This window comes from Idiotropiscis lumnitzeri, chromosome 5 (genome assembly GCF_059441095.1).
Source record: "Idiotropiscis lumnitzeri isolate Australia: NSW breed Sydney's pygmy pipehorse chromosome 5, RoL_Ilum_1.0, whole genome shotgun sequence".
In the NCBI taxonomy this organism is placed as follows: Eukaryota; Metazoa; Chordata; class Actinopteri; order Syngnathiformes; family Syngnathidae; genus Idiotropiscis; species Idiotropiscis lumnitzeri.
Window position 1 is genome coordinate 16,707,827 of NC_142395.1, and position 22,932 is coordinate 16,730,758.

At 41.1% G+C, this 22,932-nt stretch overlaps 1 protein-coding gene across 2 annotated transcripts in view; it reads left to right on the forward strand.

Annotated features, from left to right (window-relative positions):
- LOC148337072 (AT-rich interactive domain-containing protein 3B-like) overlaps positions 1–22,048 on the forward strand; it is an 84,988-nt gene extending 62,940 nt beyond the window's left edge. Inside the window, exons 5-9 of one of the 2 annotated variants that reach the window (XM_088297118.1) lie at positions 12,004–12,187; positions 13,837–14,096; positions 15,320–15,601; positions 15,690–15,782; positions 17,182–22,048. In XM_088297118.1, the coding sequence (XP_088153244.1) occupies positions 12,004–12,187; positions 13,837–14,096; positions 15,320–15,601; positions 15,690–15,782; positions 17,182–17,354 (992 nt within the window). In that variant the 3' untranslated portion in view covers positions 17,355–22,048. Of the gene's footprint in view, positions 1–12,003; positions 12,188–13,836; positions 14,097–15,319; positions 15,602–15,689; positions 15,783–17,054 lie in introns of both variants that reach the window. The other variant, XM_088297117.1, reaches the window with a different exon arrangement.
- The last annotated feature ends 884 nt before the right edge of the window (positions 22,049–22,932 follow it).

A 22,932-nucleotide genomic window follows, 5' to 3' on the forward strand; every position in this document is an offset into this window, starting at 1 on the left:
TGTCCGTATCAACAGTATCGATATCTGGCGTGTGTGTCAATACAATATCATGTATAGTAATCGTCCCCTATATCGCAGTCCACTTAATTTACTCAAAATGCATTGCTGATTTTTCTGTTAACTCAATTCAATAAGTTTCATAAATGATTACAGAATAGAGGAGGCAATTTTAAAGGCTTAAATATTTTTTTTCTGGTCTCAATGTTGTGAATTTTCACCTAGCGTCTGGTGCGTAATGTCTATAGCTGGATATTTGACTAGAATGTCATAAAACCAACTGTTGCGCTTCATATGTTCCAGTGCACACTGTGTCTTGCCAGCCCACATCTGCTTGCAATATTTTAACACACCAACGCTAATAAATACAAGGCGTAGAGTAACTACGCATAACACTTGTCAAACAGATCTATGCAGCTCGGCATACTAGGCCGCTCTCACACATCGCAATGACAGTTTTATTATACAGTCGATTCGGAGCTTGTCAGCGCGCGAATGTTCCGCGTACAGTGAAGAGTTTTTTATGAGTTATTCTGTTTGAAGGTGGACCGTAGATGCCGTTGAACTGTACCTGCGTGGCATTGCATCCAGATTTATTGCCATTTTGCTCCAGACAAAATTGTAATCACACACTTGCGCTTCTAATAGTGTCATTATTAGCGGTCTGACAAGCCCCCCCGCAGGCCCGTGAGCAACTCCTGGGGAAATTTACTGCTCCTGACTGTAGTTTGGCGCTCGGCCAGTATTTTCCAACTATTGAGTAGACTGACCGCTCAAGACAGCTCCTTTTAGGTATCGTTAGGCATCCTTCACCGTAATAATGCTTACTAAGAATGTGCCCCTGTCGCTTTTTGGGGAAAGGAAGCAACCACTCTGAGTTTTCCCCCTTTGTGTGTTTGCTCTTTGAATGTAGACCAAATGCAAAGGGCAGAGATGGTTAATGGGCCTCAGACATGAACAGTCGCCGTTGTGTCATAACTGCTCTTGTGGAGAGAAACTTTTTACCACTCTGTGTTCACAAGATTAGTCTGTAGTTTGTCTGCCTTCAACTTCGACTGAATCCTTTTTGTCATTTCACATTCGTGCAATATTGGAATGAAACATGGAATCAATTAATCAGCGCCACCCCCCCCACACCAAAATCACCTAATTTGGTCTGTGTTTTATTAATTAAAAAGTAGAATTGTATTGTAAAGGGTTGTCTTTCCAATAAAAGTTGATTTGATAGCTATCTAAATACATGGGTGTGATATAATTCAATGAGTGCTGATTTCAAAGTGGTCGACTCAATTTAGTGGGATTTAATATCGTGCGGCTGACTTTGAGAGGTTATGATGCAATGGCTTTCTTGTCAGTAAGTTACTGTCAAGGTGGCGTTGCCTTTCAGTAAATGATCATTCAATCCAAATCGTAATATATTTTTCCAGGATATATATTTTTTTGTTACACCCCTAGTATCGTATAAAAACATAGTTTCATGAGAATGTCAAGAAATAATTACTTTCATAATGTGTCATTAGTTTACGTACTGTAGTATTTGTGTTTTGAATGTGTGCATTTTAGAGGCCCAGCCCAGCAAGTGACATCAGGAAGTGGAGTCGGAGTTGCTCCTTGCGAAGTGTTCTACTTTAGCATTTGTGTTTGACTGCCTGTTCTGTGTAATAAAGAGCTGAAAGCGCATCGGCGACTGTGGGTCTCCTTGCCTACCTGCGCTAGATAGCATTGCGCTACCTGTAATGCGCCATTTTTTTCCCACTTGACTCGAGCGGCGACGTATCTAAAAGTGGCGGTCCGTGACTAAAAAAAGCTCTTAAGGTGGGACACTCCCGAGTCAAGTTACCACTGTACTTCCTTACGTTAATGCCCTTGCATGTGGGAAAGGAGAGAAAGTGTACTTTTCTGCAGCATCTACCATGCAGATGCTACAAAATATTCAGGATTTATTTATTTTTTTATTTTTACAGTTTTAGCAAATTTGTTGATGCTCAAATGATCTTACAGTGTGCCTAAAACGCGGTTTTAATCATTTGAAATGTATTTTAATCCTGGGGGCGGTCAAACTATCGTAATGTTTTCATGTGGTCTCTTGATCACAAATTTTCACTTGGCAGGCGGGTCTGAAACTTGTTCCTACGCAATGAACGGAGGTTGACTGCATCGACCAACATAATATGGACTTAATTAGATGAGCGTCCCTCACAGTGCGCGTCTCCCAACCCCCCCTGTCAGCTGTGGCTTGGGACACATGCTTAGAATAGCAATGCATCTATAGTGTAGTGTTACATTGAACCTACCTTATGTGGAGGCTGCGCATCTGAACACTTGATATGAATTGGTGCCTCAACTAAAGATAGCAAATTCCACACACTGCAGCCTTTTTTACCTTTTATGTCCCTGACCATACATTAAAAATAAAACAAACATCCCACTAGCGTGTGCGAGGTCCTGACAATATGCTGCCCGTCACCCGACTTATAAACCAAACAGCCAGGCTCTGCCCGACTTAAAGTAAACTTTTCGCGTGTGGAGTCCAGACTCGTGTTTCTCATGTTAGTGTCTGCACCACATCAATGGAGGCTGTCCGACACTACCATTAAATTATAAGATTGGGATGAGGACTAAGCCCTGCATACTATTGCCGCCCCCCTGTCTCTAAAAAAAAAAAAGAACATTTATAACTGACTTTTTAGATATATTGTAGGTGAGTATTTCAGTGCGTAACTTGAGATAAGTTGTCTTGGATAAAAATGCAAATAGCTGAATGTGTAATTTGTAAACCACAAATAAGTGTTGTACAATAATCCACCTTGATAAATTGCGGTTCACGCTCGGTGGTTCTGCTGTATCGCCGATCAATCACAGCTCACCTGTTTTCTGAAGCTGAGCCACGATTGGTCGTTAGCTAAGCCCTGAGCAAATGTGATGTCATTTTCAGTCGACGGCAAGCCACAAATTGGTTGCCCCACGCGATGGATAAAAACGGGCAAATTTTACTGCTTAACTCATACTCCACAAACACAATATTATTCAGAATTCCGTGTTTCGAATAGTGGGGCTGCATTGAACATTTTGTAGGAAAGATTTTTTGGGCGGGTTTGACTTCCCTTTTAAAGCATTCCTTATTTGTTAGTCCGAGCAATCCGAGTAAAATATAATTATTACATGGTGAGGCATCGCCTTTGTTTGGGTCAATATGGAGGGAAGAGGAAGACACTGTTGCTCTCCGACACTTCCATGGGGACGGGGGTCTGTTTGTGTTGGCTGACACCTTCCTCATAGCAGCAATGTACTCTTTCTCCTCCCCCGTCCTTCCTCGTTTTCTTCTTTACAAGAAGTTGAAAAGTTCTCCCTTACCCTCTGGCTCCAATATTTGCTTTCCATTTATGTCGGGAATTAAAATAAATTCACTAGAATTGTGTGGACAATTTCGGTTTCTTTCAATAAAACCTCACATTCGTCTCTGTGAAATTTTTAATTTCCGCTCCATCTTGAGTCTGTCCTTCAATTATAAAAAGGGTATAAAAAAAATGTCCAGCATGGGATATTTATCTTACCAGTACTTCTGGCATCAGTTGATTTATTATGGAAGCCCTTTAATGTGGACAGCTGTTTCCTGCTTAAAGAAAAAAAATGGGTCATGGGTCAAATTAAACGACCCTGTTCGTTCTTTTTTGGGCACAAATTGAGATACAAGGCTTGGACTTCTTTGTGAGGATTGGAATGTAAATGTTTTGTTTTAGCAATTGTTTTAATAATTGATTAATCCGGTTATTTTGTTGATTCAAAGATTACTCGTTTGGCCCGTATCATGTCAGAAAATGGGCAAATATGTTGATTTATGTTTTCCAAATCAAAATTAGTAGTTGTAAAATAAATGAGTTATTACATAATTTTTGAAACACTTGAGTCTGTGTGGGCAAATCCGATTGGTCATATTTATTGAAGGAGAGGTTCTGAATTGAATACATGTCGCCTTACTTCTCAAATTAGTTTTTGTTGCAACCATTTTTAAAAGTAAAGATCAGAGGCTTGAACATAGCTCTCTGTGTCCATATTTATTTTATCTTCGACTTGGCGTCCACAAATGCTGGACATTTGTCTCTCAACTTTTTGAGTGGGCTTTTTACAGTCCGCTTTTTTTTCCATCATTAAATTGACTGGCACTTTGCAGACATTTCGAGAAAAAAAAAATGATTATCTTTGTTTAGAGTGGAACGGTTGTGACAAAATGCAAAGTTCAACGACATTCAGACGGCAACATTGAGGAAAATCATCCGTTAACACTGAGCTGCAAAACCAACCGCTGTTCACAGAATAATCGGACCTACTTGAGATGTTTTTCAATGTTTTGACAGGCACGGCTGTGAAATGTAAGTTATCATTTGAGAACCGTTTTCATAACATTGTGCTTTCCGTCTCCCAAGTTGCCGTCGTCGCAGTTCAGCACTTTAGACAATGCGAATGATCACGGTTCACGAAAAAAAAAAAAATCTGTGTTTAGATGAGAACCATCACAATTGTTTGCAGTTTGCAGCTGTTTTAAACATGTGGCAAGACAATCAATTTATTTATCCCTTTACACTTGTAGTCCATTTATCCTCTGTAGTCTCTCTCTTTGTTTGGGCAGTGTTGTAGTTTTGAAGTTCATCACTCCCTAACATTTCGCAGTGTCTGAATACATTAAAGTTATGTTTTGGGACCCGTTATAAAAAGTTTGCGTTTTCTGTCAGCAAATGGCAGTTGACTTTAAACCTGCTGCATTTTCATCCACAAACACACAATACTTGCACATGACCCAAAGAACGGCTTCATGTTTTACAGCGGTTTTTCTTCATCAGGAACTGCCGCATAAGTCGAGGTGGAGGAAATGAGACGAGTTCCAAATACCAGTCAGTGTTAGCACAAAACCTTCTTCTAAAAAGCTGATGATGAAGAGGAACTTCATCTTTCTGCATACCAAAAACAGCAGCTTTAAAATTCTCGTCTTTGTCCAGTTTGAAGTTTAAACCAGAGACCAAAACGACCACATTTGTATCCATTTTAATAGGGATGGGATGGGCGAGTATCGAGGTGATACCGGCCTTATTTTACGGTATTGGGTCCTCATGGAGGCTGCTGATACCAGGTGCAGCGCCTTAAGGCAAAAATGATCTGATATTGACTAAGTCTTCCCCAGCAGTAGTTGGCGCTATACTGCGGCAGTTTGACACCCTGGCAAATTATCTGTATCAGAAAGTTGTGTCTTTGTATGAAATGGAATTGTAGATATCAAAAGCACGAGAGGCACTGGTGAGTTGATAACCTGTAGTGGCATCGATCTGAAAAAAGTGGTATTGAAAATCCCTACTTTTAAACGTGTAGTCCATCCGAGATGGATTCTCTTCGTTGACTCTCAGCCGGTTTCGTTGCAGTCTTGTATATTTGATGTTTATGGCATACCTGCGCTTTTAAAAAGGTACATTTTGCAGTATTTAAATGGAATTTGAGACCCAGTTTCATGTTCTCTCAAAATTGCAGTTGTCTTATAAACCGCAGCAAAAAGAAAACTGTTTTTTAGTATGGAATGTTCAGAAATCTTTTTTTTTTTTTTCATGACTTGAGTGAGTTGTCTTTTTCACTTCCATCAACGCCGCCTATCTGTGTGACTGGATCTGCAGTCCCCCTTTCATTACCAGTCTAGCCACTGGAGGGCTACAACGGTGTGGCAAGAGGAAGGACTTGGGGAGTGGTCCAAGGGAGGGGGGGGGGCGACCCTTGACCCCCTCTGCCATTAATCACTAGGCTCCTGATGGCCATGTCCCTGGGGGGAAATCAGTCCGGGGCAAAGGATGATGGGAGGTGAAGCCTGCAGCCAATTACAGATGGGCCGGGAGCAGCTGAGTGGACAGATCAGGGCTTTATAGAGAGATGAAATGAGCACTGGCTCTCCATGTGAGCCCTACGGGCCTCCTGTCCTTCTCAACGCCACGTCATCACCGACACTCCGCCGGTGCTCTGCTAGTAAAACGAGCAGACGGAGAAGTCGCGACAATTACAACGGCAGAAATGGCCGCCAGTGATGAAAGCACACTTGGGTCCGCTGTGATCAAAAGAGGTGTTTGGGTCGGTCCAATTAGGCTACTTAGAGTTAAACGGCGCAGATGTTGCACAGCAAAAGCAACAGCGGCTTGTTGACTCTCTGGACACAGCTGTTGGTAAAATGTTTTGTTGTTTTTTTTTTTTCCACAGAATTATTAAAGGTGTGCCTAGGGCTGAATGATTTATCGTTTTGGGACAGAAATCGCAATCTCTGACAATGTAACTTCGAGATTGTCAAAGCTGGATTTTTTTTTTTAAAGGACTCTTATGCACACGCTCACAAAGCACGTCGCACTAACCGGCTCGGCACTGATTAATTTTTTTAATTTTTTTTATTTTTGAAAAAGCGTCATGGTGTCATGCTTACTCCAGGAGGTAATTTATTTTGCTGCTGCTTGAATGGAAGGGGCCAACCTATCTTGCACCGCAACATTACGAACGAGGAATTGCTAGGCTCTCATTCGAAATGCATCACTTCAACATTCTTTATGACACCAATCACTGCTTTCCTGTTGGCCAGTGCTTTGGCACCACCTTGGGTCTTCTTAAAAAAATGGCAGGGCTTCACTGTACGTACTCGATCTGTGTCCCTGCTCCTGAGTCTGTCTGACCTCGCTGTAAAATACAGACATACATGTTTGTCGTGGGACGACAGCGCTCCACCACTGACTGAAGTCCTGCTTTAAAAACACATCTGTCTTTGTACACGTGAAGTGTGGCGCGAGCTGTTTGCGGCCTCACGAGCAGCTGGCCAGGCCATCACCACGTCAGGGTGGGGCAGGGGGGGGGCAAAGCGCTCTTGTGTCATTTGTTGTGGCTCATTGTTGCGGCTTGAAAACATGGCTTCCTGCTGACCTGCACTTTAATTCACACATCAATAACCCCTGGCTGATCTCTGACCCTGCTGGTTGTACTAATTGTTTGATGCGGGCTTGATGCTGCATCAAATAAGTGACAGCCAAGCACGGCCACCGCTTCTGGAAACATGGCAAAAAGACAATAAAAACACATTTTCAGGCCTGGCGGGGATGTGTCGTAGCCATGTTAGTCATCATCCAGCTCTGTACAAGCTCCTATTGCACTTGTGTTCCCGATGTTACTCCAAAGTGGAGGAAGACCGATTACCGGCTGGGCCAATTATCTGTGCTAATATTTAGCATTTTGAGGCATATTGACATTGGCCTTTACTAAAATTCCAACGGCCGATAAGCGATCAAGTTGAAACAGGGTTATCTTGGCGGTGCATCTGAGCTAAAATGCTGCAAAATCCCTGCAACCTTTTTTTTTTTTTTTTTTTTTTTTAACAAAACAAAGATGATGAAATGGAGATAGGTTGATGATAGTTTAAGTATAAATATTTAAATTTAGGATTATTTTTCAATCTCCACTTTTATATTTAAAGGTTGTAAAATGATATATGCTGTCTAAGACTACTGTACAAATTTATTGGTTTAACTGATGAACCTTTCAGTTGAAAATTTAGTTGAAAAAATGTCAACGTTGGAAAACCTTTATCTACTCTAGAAAACGTTAGGGAGATATTTATTTGTTAAGGTAGTCATTTAACTTTCTGAGAAATGCTGCTAAGCCTGGTAGTTCCCTGCTGTTTTTAAAACATACAATTTTAAAACAAAGATGCCTCCAGTCAAAGACAAAAAAAAAAACACCTTTAAAAAGTTGCAAATTTAAAACGAACATTTATTTTAAGATATAAACGGGTGTGTAATAAGTGTTTCGGGTTCTACTAATCAAAATTTTGATGACGATATTTTTCCCATCACTGCAAAAAAAATCATTATCCCATTTGTTTGTAACGATAGTACCTACTCCATAATCACCAAATATAATGCTGGCATGAAGTATTTTAAGAGTGATATGCTATTATTAACCAATGTGCGATATGATCTATAATACAATACAATATAATAAGCCCATTCCAAAATGTTTTTTTTAGCTTTATTGAACAAAACTTCTGTTCAGATGTTAGTTTTTTTTTTTTCAACAAAAATATTAACATTAGTCTCTGTTGCGCTTGATATGTTACTTTTTTCACAGAAAGCTTGGTGGATGGCGATATGTACTTGTATCGGTGTCTGTTTGCAAAGGAAGCTGGCACCGTTGTTTTGCCTCACGTTAACTGGCTTTGCAGATTAGACCAATGTTTCCCTGCCACAACATTTATCTGCAGCTTTGGTGAGGCAAGCAGCAACAACACCAAGACGGCAAGCTTCTGTGCGCCACCACATACGCAGCATGCTATCGCCAAGTCTGAAATATTCCGTCATGAGGTTGGCAGTAATCGTCTTCACCTCGAAGTCAGTGCACACTTTTGGTCGGCTTTGCATTTGTTTGGATTTAGGAGGCGATTTTTTTTTCCCTGTAGGAAACAATGAAAATGGAAACAATCCAGGTCAAACTGTCACAGTTTGTCTTAAAATTCCTTTTACTTTTGTTTCTTTGCTTCACCAAAAATGTTCATCGATCCTTGTAACCCACTTTAGTTGTTAAAATGACCTAAAAATACTGTTTATATTCAAGAAAAAAAATCCATCAGAAAGTTTGGTCCAAATTTGCTTGGTTAAACAATTTCTTTGTGCAAATATTATTTGCACGCCAGATGTTTTTTGGGTGTTTTTTTCCACTTTTTTCTTCAACTTACCAACATCACTGGATGAGGTTAAAAACTCCACAATTGGACTGCGTATTCAGCTGATTTGATTGAGTTCTGCAGGGCGAGATTCTTTATTAAGCTTTAGTGCAAAATGTCTTTTGAATTAAAGTTTATCTATTTTTTTTCCTATAACTGTTTCAGTTTTTTTTTCTTAATGATTAAACAAAACCAAATTACAACAATTAAGTGTTGATGTACTACTCACCAATGTTTTTAAAACTGAGAGCTACTTGAGTTATTTTCCTGACTCATGCGAAGCGCTAATAGTTGAGGCTGCATCGGGCATGATAATTACAGCTTGTTCAGTCTTAGTCTGCATACTAGAATTGTTGTTTTGTTTTTCAAAAATAGATTCAATTGACTATTATTTATTTTAATTCAGTTGCTAGTTTAGTTTGTAACTTGTCAAAAAATTAACAAACATGTTGCTCAGTGTATTCCAAAATAATAAGTAAATGTAAGTAAACTGCATGTAAGTAGTCGATTATGAATAAACAAAAAGGAGAATCAGTCAGCTTTTATGAATAACCTCAGTCTGAGAATACTCACCATTTAATCGATTCGTATTGACCCCTCTAAAAAGATTTGTTCACGAACGACAACGTGACTCATCTCCCGTCTACAAATTGTTTCGTGCTGCAAGTCAAACAGCAGCCTGGAAACAAAAAAAAACATTTTCTGTATCGCCCCAATGCATCATGGGATGAATCGCTTTTCACTATTATAGGAGATCACCTGTACTCACAACACATTAGAGCAACACATAAAAAATGGCAGTGTAACGGACAAGGTGAATGATTGTTAATTTCCAAAATTAATTTACACTAATTTGCACTTCAAATGTTTTTAAACGCCGTTGCCATTTAACAACATTGCAGCAGAACAAAACTGTTGAGTCAAGAATCAGTGTCCAGTTCAAAATCGGACTTTCCTGCTCTGACGTAGGTCCACTTGCCCACAAAGCCCACATTGCACGTGGCTTAAAAGCATGTTGCTAAAATGAATCAGGGCTAATCTGGGTGGCCTGATCGCTGTGATTCGCCAAAGTCATTAATGAGTCCAATTCCAGGTTAAGGGGCTGAAGGATTGATGGGAATTAACTAGGCTGGGCAACTCTGCGTACGAGTGGCGCTCTATGTTTGCCTTGGGTGTGTGGATTTACCGCCGCAATCCTCTAAATGAGCTTCATTATACTGGACTATCCTGCAGGCTGCAGGTTCCACCCACTGCTGTCTATGGATTAGCGAATCAAGGTGCAGCAACAATTTTTTTTATCTGTAATATATTTTATTATCTAGGACTGCACCGAGCAAATCTTTTGGATATCCTACTGAAAATTCTATCAAATAATCGGCTACTTGGGTACTTTTTTGCTTGGTTAAAGCACAATTTTAAATACTAAAGTTACTCAAAGCACATTTCCACTCAATAATGAACATCCAACTGGTTTACATTTTTAGATAATTAACATTTTATTCATAAATGATTAGCTATTGGGGGTTGCTGGTCCCATATTGAGCCGAATGGGCTTCGTACATGGTTGTACTCATTTTGCTAGCTTGTGGGTTTAATATTGGCGTGATGCAACCAAGACAATTAGCATCTTGACATGCGTCATGAGGTTGATTTAATGGAGAGAAACCGGTCACTTTATCAAATAAAATATTTTTCTGCCTCTCGTAACAAATAAACTGTTAGTACTGCAATTTTGTTTTATTTTTTTTTTTTTCGTTTCATCTGTGCGGCCTGGTCCTGAATGGCCTGCAGCCCAGTACCTGTCCACGGCCCGGTGGTTGGGGACCACTGCTTTAAACAGCCCTTGAAAAGTCATTGAACTACGCTTGCCAGCCTGTGTGGGGCACTAGAGCGCTACTAGCCACTCGCACTCGAGACGCAGCTCAACACTGCAAGTGTCAGTCATTTTTTTAGAGCCCTTAACTCATTCAATACCATTGACGGATAAATACGTCAAAATCATTTTTTTTTTTTTTACTAGGCTGGTCGTGAATGAGTTAATAAGTGATTGAGCGTTACTTTAGGACAAAGTTGTGTTGTTCACGTCAGTAGCGACAGTTTGACTGCAAAATAAACACCCCACACATAGACTGGAAGAAAATTGTCTGTCCGATTGCATTTTCAATTAAATAACAAAATAATGAGTCAACAATTGAAAAGAATAAATGATACACGTATTGACAAGTCCCTCCTTCACCTCCCTTTCTAACCCCGCCCACTCCTCAGCACACGCTCCCTGCAAGCTTGAGTGCAGATAAGCTGTTGACGAGATTAATGCATCTGTATCAAAAGTCTCGAGCTGCTCGGCTTTGTGTTATTTACGAATCCCCTTTTCCAGGTCAAGCCAGATTGCCTTAACTGGGCTAATGTGTTTTCAAGCCAAATTTAACAGGCGTGCAGGACACATGCCAGCCTGATTGCCACCCTTGTCCTATGCAATGTCCCAGATTACCAAACCATTACCCTTTTTTTCACATTTAGATCATTCTAAAGCGAAAAAACATGTCATTGGATATTCTCAGTTTCTTTCCAAAGGTGGATACAAATCTGATATTGGCCATTTCCCAGGGTCCTGCAGACAAACTTTTTTTTTCAGAAATTTTGTCTGATTGCCACCAAATTTGAATCATTGATACCAGACAAGCAGGTGACGCTCAATTGTGGGGGGAGGAAAAGAGAGCTAGCCCCCGAAGGCTGTTTTACGTAGAAAAATATGAAATATGATAGCCTTGTCTTTTATCCGTTGAGCCCCCAAAAAAACAAGTATCCATGCCTGTAAAGATGCAACAAGTCTGCCATTTTACAGTTTGAAGCAGTCATTTTGCCCATTTCTAGGGTTCCTTTAAATGCCAACTACTATAGATTGTGTCCGAATTGGAACCATATACACGTGGCCAAATTGCTAAGGATTCAAATTTTCTCTCATCGCTTGTAGTTGGAAAAAAGAGCACAGTTTGATGACTTTTAATAATGCCCACCGGCATAAATCCATCTTTAGTCTTGTTCATCCTCCTCGTATCACCGAAACGTCTCAATGTGTTCCTAACTACTTGCTACACCCATGACCCCCCCACCGTTTTAAGCTTACAAGCCTCAACAGTGGAGAACTTGTCGGGCTCCTCTGTCGCAAATGCATGCGCAAACAAGAAATTCATTGACATTGCAACCACGTGACGGTCTTTCCGCTTAGACGACCCAGACGGCGTGCAATTATCGATGTCTTTTTTCCCTTCCTATGCCAGGTACCCCGGTCAACCGTATTCCCATAATGGCCAAGCAAGTGCTGGATCTGTATATGCTCTACAAGCTGGTGACGGAGAAGGGAGGCCTGGTGGAGGTCATCAATAAGAAGATCTGGAGAGAGATCACCAAGGGACTCAACTTGCCCACCTCCATCACCAGCGCCGCATTTACCCTGCGCACACAGTAAGATAACAAAATGGCCTCCAATACATTCTCCAGTCAATCTTGAAGTGATTGACTTCGACTATAATTAGGGCTGCGACGGCCCGCATGGATTTGCTGTGTTAATTATCAATGAATCACGCTTGGGGATCTTCAGCATGACTGCAGCACCACCTGAAAACTTAAGCTTCTTATCCCAGGTTTAACAAACAACATTAAATTCGATTTACATTCTTTAACAACAGGAGGCACAAAAAGGTCTCAAGGAGCTATGCCCAAAATTGACAGATTCCTACTTGGGAATTTGGACAAATAAGCACCAGTCTGAAGCAGGTATCATAGACACTAAATGACGTTATTGACGTAAAATGTCCAGGCTTTTTTGACTATACCACGGACTGGGGCATAGCTTGGCATTAAAGGGGAAGTGAGTAGTATTTTGGGGTTGACTTCCCATGTAAAGATCGATCATCATTTCAAAGATTTTCGCAACGTTCGAAAACAAATTTGCCTATAACGCAAGTTTTGCCCATTGAATTTAAATTGGGGCGGGGGGCATGTTAAACGGTTGTGCAAATATCCTTCTTTTTTCCCTCCTTTTGTTGACATGTTAAATTGGAGGAATCCATGACAAGACATACGAAAAAGTTTCAAAGATACATGCCTGTAATTGAACAAGAAGTCAGCCGTTTCGAGCAAGTTCCAGCGCTTGTAATTTGACGACCTCCGCCTTGGGAATCCTCCCAAATGAACCCCAATTGGTCAAAGTTGAATAATGGAACGGATTCACCATGAAAAAAGGTGTAAGGGCCTATTATTTGCTTTAATTAAATTTATAATGCAACAGCTGGTCTTTTTTTTTTCTTGTCAGTACCATTGCTTTGCGGGGTGTATCAAATGCTCTCACGGGCCATGTACTGTATGTCCCACGTTGCCCCCCCTGTTGCCCAGTTTAGCCACTAGCAAGTTTGTGTGAATCCTCACCGCTGTTTTTGTATACTCCGTTCTCACGTCCTATCCCCTACGTCCATTACTTCACGTTGATCGATCACTATTGATTTATTGATACCATCGGGTGGGTTCAGAGTTCATCGTGACTAAGGCGGCCGCTTGAGTGACAGCTTGTAGGGGCAGATCGCTTCGGACGGTGCCGCCGCCGCCACCGCCGTCGTACGGATAGAAAAGCTGGAATGGACTGTCACACCACACTGTCCACTAATAAGGATGCCCCTAATGAAGCCTTATGTATCTTTAATGTACTCCGCAAGCTCTATCTAATGGATGCTGGGGCTCTTAGTGCCTTATTGATCAGCCGTGATGCAGTCAGCATACATAATAATACTGCATGTTCATTTGAACCTGCCTTCTAATGGCCGAGAAAACACTGGAGCTGTGACTGTGCATATACTCCATGACGTCAGCACAACACTCAGCATGTTTTGCACACTATGACACAACAATGGGGGAGATTGAGCCTGTCCTGTTTTTATATTTGCAGCTACTGGAAGGAGAATTTTATTTTTTTTACATTTTGTCATTAAACTTCACAAGGAGCAGCAAAGTGCATGCTGTGGCGTAATAATACTGCAGTGCTAAAACACACACTATTAACCTAGCTCCTTGAATTTATTTGAACTCAAGCCATTTGGTATTTGTGTCTTGTTTTGCAGGTACATGAAGTATTTGTACCCCTACGAGTGCGAGCGTAAGGGCCTTAGCTCCCCGGGCGAGCTTCAGGCGGCCATCGACAGCAACCGGCGCGAAGGCCGCCGTCCTAGCTATAGCAGCAGCCTGTTTCGCTTCTCGCCATCGCCCAGCACCGCCCCTCACATCCTCTCGCCTCCCAAGATGCACCTCTCCGCCATCGGGGCCGGCACTTCTGCGGCCCTCAACGGCCTACAGGGCTCGCCGGGGTCTGTCCTGAAAAAAGGTGATAGATCTGTACACTCACTGGACACCACATTAGGTACACTTGTCATAACAATACTGGCATGCTTATTTTTGGCATTTTCAACCTTGTTCGTAATTGTGGTCATATTGGAGAACTGTTTTTGATATATGAACATTAAATTAAAAGGGGTTCTTGTCCCTATCGGTTGTTTATACTATAGTTATGTTGACCCAGTGTGTTCCAGTGAAAGGTTGGTCACTGGGTAGATATAGAGAAATGGCTCCCTCTGTTGGGGCAATTTGAGGAACTGCAACCAGTCCTTGTATACAGAACAGTGCTACAATACTGTGTCCCTTCCCAGGGTTCCAGTCAAAAGTAAACCAAAATAAAAGATTGGTTAACTTGTGCAGTATCAGTGATTTTATACACAACTCTGGATAAAATTCGGAAACTCTCGAAAAACAATGGACCATTTATTTATTTATTTATTTTACCATTTTTCATTTTCTGCAAAATGTTGGTTGCCATTGTTATTTCGCAGTTGTCAGTAGTTTCTAGAATAACAAATTTATTTGTTTTTCAGACATAAATAGCAAGATCAGGGACACAACAGAAGATGAGGGAGAGTTAAAAAAAAAATAAATAAATGTCAGGACATTTTTCACTACCCAGTTTTCTGGAAGGTGGCCTTAACTGAACTGAAAGGAAAATGTCTTGCAGTTTAATTTTGAAGGCTTCTTTCTGTATTTTCTTCATTATGCATCTTAGTGGTGCAGCCATTTTACTGTAAATCGTCTGAGTGCCTAATGCTAATTACGATATATTATAATTAATTTGTGTGTCGTGTTGTAATTGGGTTTTTTAACAATAATAGCAGTGAGTTGCCCACACCTACTTATTTGCACTTAACTGACATATGCACTCTAGTATTTGTCACAATACTTGGGCATATGAGGTGTTTTAGTTGTGTAGTGTGTGTGTGTGTGGTATGCATGGCCAGGTGTGGTGCGAGACTTACAGCAGCCCAGCCTGCCTGGGGCTCCTTCGAACCTTGAGCCTAAGAAGTGATTGATAACACACTTCCCACGCTGCATTAACTTTGAAGACCCCCATTGACATCACAAGGTTCCTGTTCAAGACTGTCATTATGACAGGAATGTGAACCTGCTGTCAGCATTAGAAAACGCAATCACGGTGCAGAGAGTAGCAATTAAGGTGATGTATAAACGTGGTCTTCACACTCTATTTCCTTCCCCCTCCAGATGATCTGACTCCCTCCATCATGGCGGCCAGGCCCTCCATGGCCCTGGCGTTGGGGCAACAGCAGGTGGCGGGTCTGGCGCGCGCCGCCACGCTGGAGCAGCTCAGAGAGAAGCTGGAGACCACCGGTGGCGGCATGGCAGAGGGCCCCGAGAGGAAGATGGCACGCCTGGCTGAGGAGCAGCAGCGGCTCATGCAGCAAGCTTTTCAGCACAACCTGCTGGCCATGGCCTCACAGATGCCCATGAACCTGCGCCTCGGGGCCCCCGCCGTCACTCCCAGAGGTCGGCACGCTCCCACCGATGTTCAGCAGTCAACCTTGAAACTGACGGGGAAGGAAATGAATGAGCAGGGTTTTTGCTGTTTTTCCAGATGAGAAGCAGCAGGACATGTCGCTGAGCATCTCCACCAATGGCAATGCCAGCATCACCGTCTCTGTGGAGGTCAATGGCATAATGTACTCAGGTGGGTGCCACCCTCTTTAACTTTCAGTTGCAATGTTCCTAACGGGACCAATATAATTATTTCTTTATTTAATTATTTCATTTTCATGCTCACACTTTGCAGTGTTTCATGAATTTATTTTATCTGTCATTGTCATGCATAAAAGTTTGGTGGGCAGGGCAGGTCCCAACACCTGATCAAGTCAAGGCAAAGCAATTGAAGAATAATGGATTGAGTGTCTATTCACCTCTACATTGGTTTGAATAATCAAGCAAAACAACTAAATACAAGCCTCGGCCACTCAATTAAGGGATGTCATGAAAGTCCTCCATCGTCGTGGACGCCACGTTTCTAACCACTTCAGGCCAAAGCAAAGGCTTAGATAAGATTTGAGTTGGTCAGCGTTTAGCCCCGCCCAGTAACTTTGATGGGCGAGTTTGACAGATAAAATTAATTCATGAAACACTGCAACACGGGACTATGAAACAATTCATTTAATAGAAAAATAATTGTAGATATTTTTTTACACATAATCATTGGTAATTCATTAATTAATGACACATTAATTTAATTTTGCATTTAAATTGATAAATGAAACATTTAACTAACAACATTTTTATTTAATTATTTAGTGGTGCATTCATTTATTTATCTGATTTATTTAATTCTGTAATGAATGAAGGAAACAATTAATTAATTAATTAATGAACATTTGCTTAAACATTTCATGGTGTATTTATTTAATTTTGGCACTTTCAGTCCTCTACTGCGGCCGGTCAATGTACATGAGTAGAAAAAGTACCCATATTCACCCTTGAAGGTACTTGTGTCAAAATGACACTGGTAAAAATACTCATTCAACACCTGTACTCAAAGAGGAAGTCAAGTTAAAACTTGTGTTTTCAATGTTCCATGCGCCCCTATTAGTCTAACCACGGCATTCGGATTAATACTGCATTTGTAGAATATGACGTAAGAAGACAAATCCACCTGTTTTAATGCATCTCAGCGGGTGGCCATGTTGCCACTGAAAATGACATCGCAGTTGCTCAGGACTCAGGTAACAACCAATTTCAGCTCACATCTTTTCTTAGTTGGGTCATGTGAGCACGCAGCCTCGGCTGACTTTGCTAACTGCGTTGACTATACAGTGGATGTTAAACGTGCCGCCAAAAATTCCCAGCTCCGGTTTGGCTGCAAAAGCAAGCTAAGTTAGTGCTGATCTGTTTAAAAGCATCAGGTATCACATTCAATGCTGCCATTTTGTTCATGTGATGATGTCATGTGTTCCAGGAACACTCTTTGCCCAGAAGGCTGGAGGCTTACTGGGGCCCACAGTGTCTGCTGCGGTGTCTGCTGCCGCCTCAGCCTCCACCAGCGCTGGCTTTGGCTACTCCGCACCCCCGAGGCAGACCCTCAGCCCCACGTCCTCCTCATCTTCCTCCTCCTCCAAGGGCCCTGGTTCATCTGAGCCGGCTCCCAATGGGTCACCCTAATCGGTCCATTCCTGATGGGCGGCAACCCAACCCCACCCCCAAAACATCCCTTCTCTCCCCCATTGCCCCGGCCCAGCATGAATATTCTGTCCCGTGAGAAAAATTACAGACTGTTGCACAACAAATACCTCATAAAGCCTGTCCACCTCTTGGCTGTCCAATCGTGAACACAAAAGCCCGAGAATAGAACATAACACAACTATGCATTTCACTCACATGCACACAGACACACACACAAACATGCACACACGCACACTCATGCTAGACACAATCAGCGCAGCCAAAAAACCCACTGACAGGTGTCGTCACAACTGAACTTGAAAATCTTTTTTTTTTTTGTTGCCATTTTGTCTTTATTTTTGATTTTGTGTTTTTTAGAATTTCTTTTTCTCTTTTTTAACATACCTCAAATCACCCAACCTGCAGTGGTGTCTTTTTACCTCAGGAGCACGACCGCATTTAACCTCAATTATTTTTTAATTACGTTTTTTTTTTTTCCTCTCTCTTTTTGAGTCAGGTTTTTTCTTTTTGAGTCAGGTATTATTTTCCTCAAGCGGATGACGGGACGCCGTAGATCGGCATGGGTGATTTCAAGAAATGAAAAGAAAATACCTCACGGTCCTTCCCGATGAAGAGCGGTGGGGGTGGCTCACGTCGGAAATGTGCGACGGAACAGATGGGACGCTGACCGACCCCGCCCTCGCTGTGGTGGACCATCGTCAAAATAGAAAATGGCGTCCCTCGCTCAGGAAGTTGGGGGAAAGAAATCAAACATACTCCCCTATTTCGCCACAGATGAACTTGGAAAAATACCTCATGAGACTCTCCGAGGAGAGCACACTGTATATACCTCATAGGGCAGCCATGATGGAAGAAGCCCCCGGCCGCTGCTCTCCCCCTACTCCCCCCAGGCAGTGGGAACTGACAAACAAAATGGCTACTGCTTCTGCTGCTGGTTTTTACAACACACACACCTCATGTCTCTTCCTTTTTTTTTTATTTCAGTTGTACCCCCGTTTTATGGCGGGGTGGAGAGGGTCTTTTCCACGATTAGACCTCGGCTAGGAATGTTGCTAAGGGGGTTTCTCCATGCATGCGTACAATCACATGAACTTGAGCTGATTTTTAGCCTCCGTTTGTTATTGCACAGCTACTAGATACCAAAAAAAAAAACGAGGCGGTCGCCGTCGGTTCCTAATCAATGTACAAGGCTTTCACATGGAGATGCAAAAAAAAAAAAAATGCATAAAAAAATTTTTTTTCCTCTTCCAGAACACAGTGAGGGACTTGCCTACTGCCTCCCTGGGGGGTCGGGGTTGGGGTGGGAGCGCAACCAATATGCATAACAGCAACAAATAGCCGCATCAGAGCTGTAGCCACTTAAATGACATCAGTGTAGCATCTGGTGTGATGTAGAAAATAGTTGCGTTGACAATAGCTTTCAACACAACCGACAGGAGAAAGTGCGCATCGATTATGGAAGTCTTTTATCCTGTTCCACGAGATCTGCTGACCTACCTGTCCGCTGCAACACATCTAATTCAAATGATCAGATAATCAGAAAGGTCAGCAGAAGCTGGATAACAACCCTTGATCATTTGAATCAGGTGTGGTGCCAGCAGGGAGAGATGAAAAACGAGCAGTACGGCCGACCTCGAGGAACAGGATTGTAGATTTCTGCATGAAGGCATTTCTGTAAACACGCTTTTCACACAGCATCATGAAATCTTGCAATCCGAGTCTTACTACTGGAATAGCTCAATCCCCTCAGCTGTGTCGTTGCCATGACGGAACACAACTTTTTATTTTAATTCAGCGCAGCTTCATGGAAATAGGCGCGAAGAAACTGTCATTAGCAGGCTGTAGCCTCTTTCATCATGTATGTCACGTGTAAAATTTGACACCTGCCGCTGATGAATCACTTAGACTCAGGTGGCGTGCCGCCTCTGTTACAACTACAGTTACCTCTGAACATGTAAAATTAGTCAAAAGTAGACTTTTTCCCGCTTTTTATAACAGACCTCCATCTGCTTTTTCAAGAGAAGTGTGGGTTGGACAAAATCACAACATCCCACAATCAGGTAGATGATGTCATTGAACACACCAGTAGAAGCAAGCGTAATACGTGAACACGCTTCACCTAAGTTTATACAGAACAGCGACACTATAACAAAAAAAAAAGGCTGAGAAATACCATCCTCACTATAGAAGGGGCTACAGATTGTATTCAGTGCTTTATGACAGTCCGATTGATCATTTATTAATTATCCTTCTAGTGTTCTATTGTGTTTCTAGTGTGGGGAAAAAAAGAGCATACTTGTACTTGGACCTTAATTTAATAATTGCTCAAGCAGCTTTCCATTTGTGGGATTCGAATTCTCTCGTTCATTTTCCACCTTTAAAAGAACCGCATTGTCCCACAGAGACTCTGGAAATATATTGAACTACTAGTGAGCATTGCTAGACGCTGCCTTAAAAGACAAGTCTGTATCAAATGAATCATTTTTTTAAGTTGGACATGACTCAGACGTCACATTAGTTTGGTATTTATTTTTTCCACTTCTCTATCGAGTGGATCTCATGGGAACCACGTCGATCCTTTAGGGCGGCTGTGCTAAAAACCTTTCGATGCCGAGAGATGAATGTTCGTCTGTGTGTGTGTGAGTGTGTGTGTTAGCAAGTTGGGCTAACGTACATTAGCATATTTAAATTTCATGCGGGTCCAGTTTGGCTAAGATTAGCTCCATGTTTGCAGACAATCCTCCAAAAAGCAGCTTGACATCTTTTTTCACACTTTTTGCAATTTCAACTTCAAACTTCCTTTTAGCTGACTTGCAACATGCTAATGTATAAATAAAAGAAGGTTAGCATTAGTAGTGTTGGTACATGTCCTGCTTGTCGACAATCCTCCAAAACACCTCTTTTCCACATTCGCGAATTTGAACTTACAATTCTTCCCACTAGCTGGGTGCGAATGTTATCAATGATATCTGTGTGAACACGTTCTGCTACGTACCTTGGCGTCATTAGCGCTGGTGTATGTCCAGTTTGCTGACAATCCCCCAAAAATTCACAAGAATCTCTTTGACCTTTTGGAATCTTAACTAATAACTTCGCCTGATAGCTGACTTGGCATGCGTTATTGTTTAAGTTTTTTGTTGTTGTTCTGCTGCATACCTTAGCATCATTAGCATTCCTGTCGGTGGAGTTTAGCTCCTAAACAGCCCAGTTTGCTGGCAGTCCAACAAAAAAAAAGCCAATAGTGTCTGTTTTAAACTAGCAACACTTCCCGTTAGCTGCGTGCTAATGTTATCGATGATATCTGTGTGAACAAGTTCTGCTACATACCTTAGCTACATTAGCGCTGGTGTGAGTCCACTTTACTGAGAATCCCGCAAAAAGACACGAGAATCTCGCTTTGAATTATTGGGATTCATACTAGCAACTGCTCCCACGCGTTAATGTTTAAGTCATAATTGTTCTGTAACATAAATTACATACAATAATAAAGCATCATTAGCTTTCACGTGGGTGGAGATTAGCGCCTAAAAACGGCCAGTGCTACTGGCTATTGTCCCTGATCAGGGATTTGAACTAACAACACTTTCCGCTAGCTGACTAGTGGACCAAATTCCACTACATACCTTAGCAGCATTACATAATTACTACTAAACGCCAAGTTTGTTGACAATCCTCTGAAATGCTACTAGCGTCTGTTATACATTATCGATGATGCAAACTTGCAACCCTTTCCTCTAGCCGATGCACAAGTGATGCCACTTTACACTTTTCATGCGCAATCAGACTGCGATACTGTCTCTTCCGGTATGAGAAGATACTTGATGGAGTGTAGTTAGAATAAGCATACAAGGCTAGCTCAGTCTTTGGCAAATGCGGGTATCATAATATTTCTGACGTCATATAAGAAATGGTAAAAAGCACCCCCGAACCCCTTCTTCACACCACAATACCTCAATGCGGTTAGCATAAATGCTAAAGGTAAACATCGAAGAAAGAAGCAGCGTCACCGCTTGGCTGAGTGCTACTTAAGACTGACTTTGTTTGCTGTTGCATTTTGGCAATTTTTTTGTTTGTTTTTTTTTTTTATTTGGTCGTCAGAACCTGTAGCTGAGCTCGTCGCTCAAAAAGCTGTCAAGTTCTGCATTTTTGTTTTTTGTTTTTTTTTTGTTTGGTCGTCAGAACCTGCAGCTGAGCTCGTCGCTCAAAAAGCTGTCAAGTTCTGCAAACGTTTAAAAAAAATAAAAGATAATTAAAAGTGCGTTGGGGTTAATTTAGCTTTAAGATTGTTTAAGAACTAACCTGATCTTTGTTTAAATAAAACTAAAAAAAATGAAAAAAAAATAACAAAAAAAGATTAAATGGAAAAAAGCAGGTGCATTATGCAAAATGGTTATCAGATACCTCATTTATCAATTTTCTTAGATGTCGTCTTTGGCTTGTACAATGCTCCGTATATTCATTCAACTGTGGGGTTTGTGCATATTTTTGTACTGTTATTTACACGGACATGATGATGATGATGATGATATGACTTATATAAATATATTATAGTTTTTTTTCTCTTTGATTCAAACAACAAGGAAAAAAGAAGAACGTGGACAAAACGGCGGTGAATGCTTGTTAAAACGTTTGTTTTTTTGTGCTGATTGTATTTAAGAGGAGCACTTTTTGGCAAAGTGGTTTTCACACATTCACTTTTGTTCATATGGTTAGTAATATAAAGACGTGGTTCTCAGGGCTTTAAACTTGTTTGTCATGATAAAGTTTTACTTTATATCTTATTGCCTGGCCTGTGTCTCTTTATTTAAAGAAAAATCAATTGCATATTTGTGTTCTTTTGTTGACTACTCAATACAAGTTCCCGATTGATGGACAGTTTACTTGTAAGTTATTGTGATGTTTATTTGAATTATTTTTATGAAGTTATTAGTATTGTATCTGTGATATTTTTAGAATATTGTAATAGTATTTTTATATATTACGTCAGTGTTGTTTGTAGTTTTTTTATGGTAAATGTTAGACATTCCTCATTTTCATTGGATACAACTGATCATGTTATCATTTTAAATGGGAGTTTAATTCAGAAAAAAATAATTGACAATTTGGTTCAAATTGTCTGTCGAAGCAAGAACGTTATTGAAGCCTTGCTCCCACACCTGACAGCCTAACGGTCTCCAGGTTATTTGTGATTTCTACTGGTCAATCCATCTTCCAACCTTTAAAATTACTTCCCCAAATCCAAAGCAACAATTGAAGTCGCAGGGAGGTGCGGTCATGGTAGGAAAGGGAGGGAGTGCCGCACTGCCCCCTGGTGTTCTCTCATTTACCCTGCATGTGAAGAGTTAAAAAAAATTATATTGAAATGTTCAATTTTTTGTTCAACAACGTCAATTCAACATTTGCTTTTCTAATGTGATGAAATACATTAAAAGCAACAAAAAAAATTCTAATTGGACATATCACCTTGCTGCGTTAACGTTAACAGTTGTTTCCTAATTACATTAAAATTATTATTAATAATATATTATTAATGATACGACATAACAAAACAGTGACCATAATACAATGATTACCCATTCCTACATTCACTTTATTTGAACTGAGATTCAGTCTCCTTTCAATGCTGCTTCCGACAAAAGGAGAAAAGTGCACTC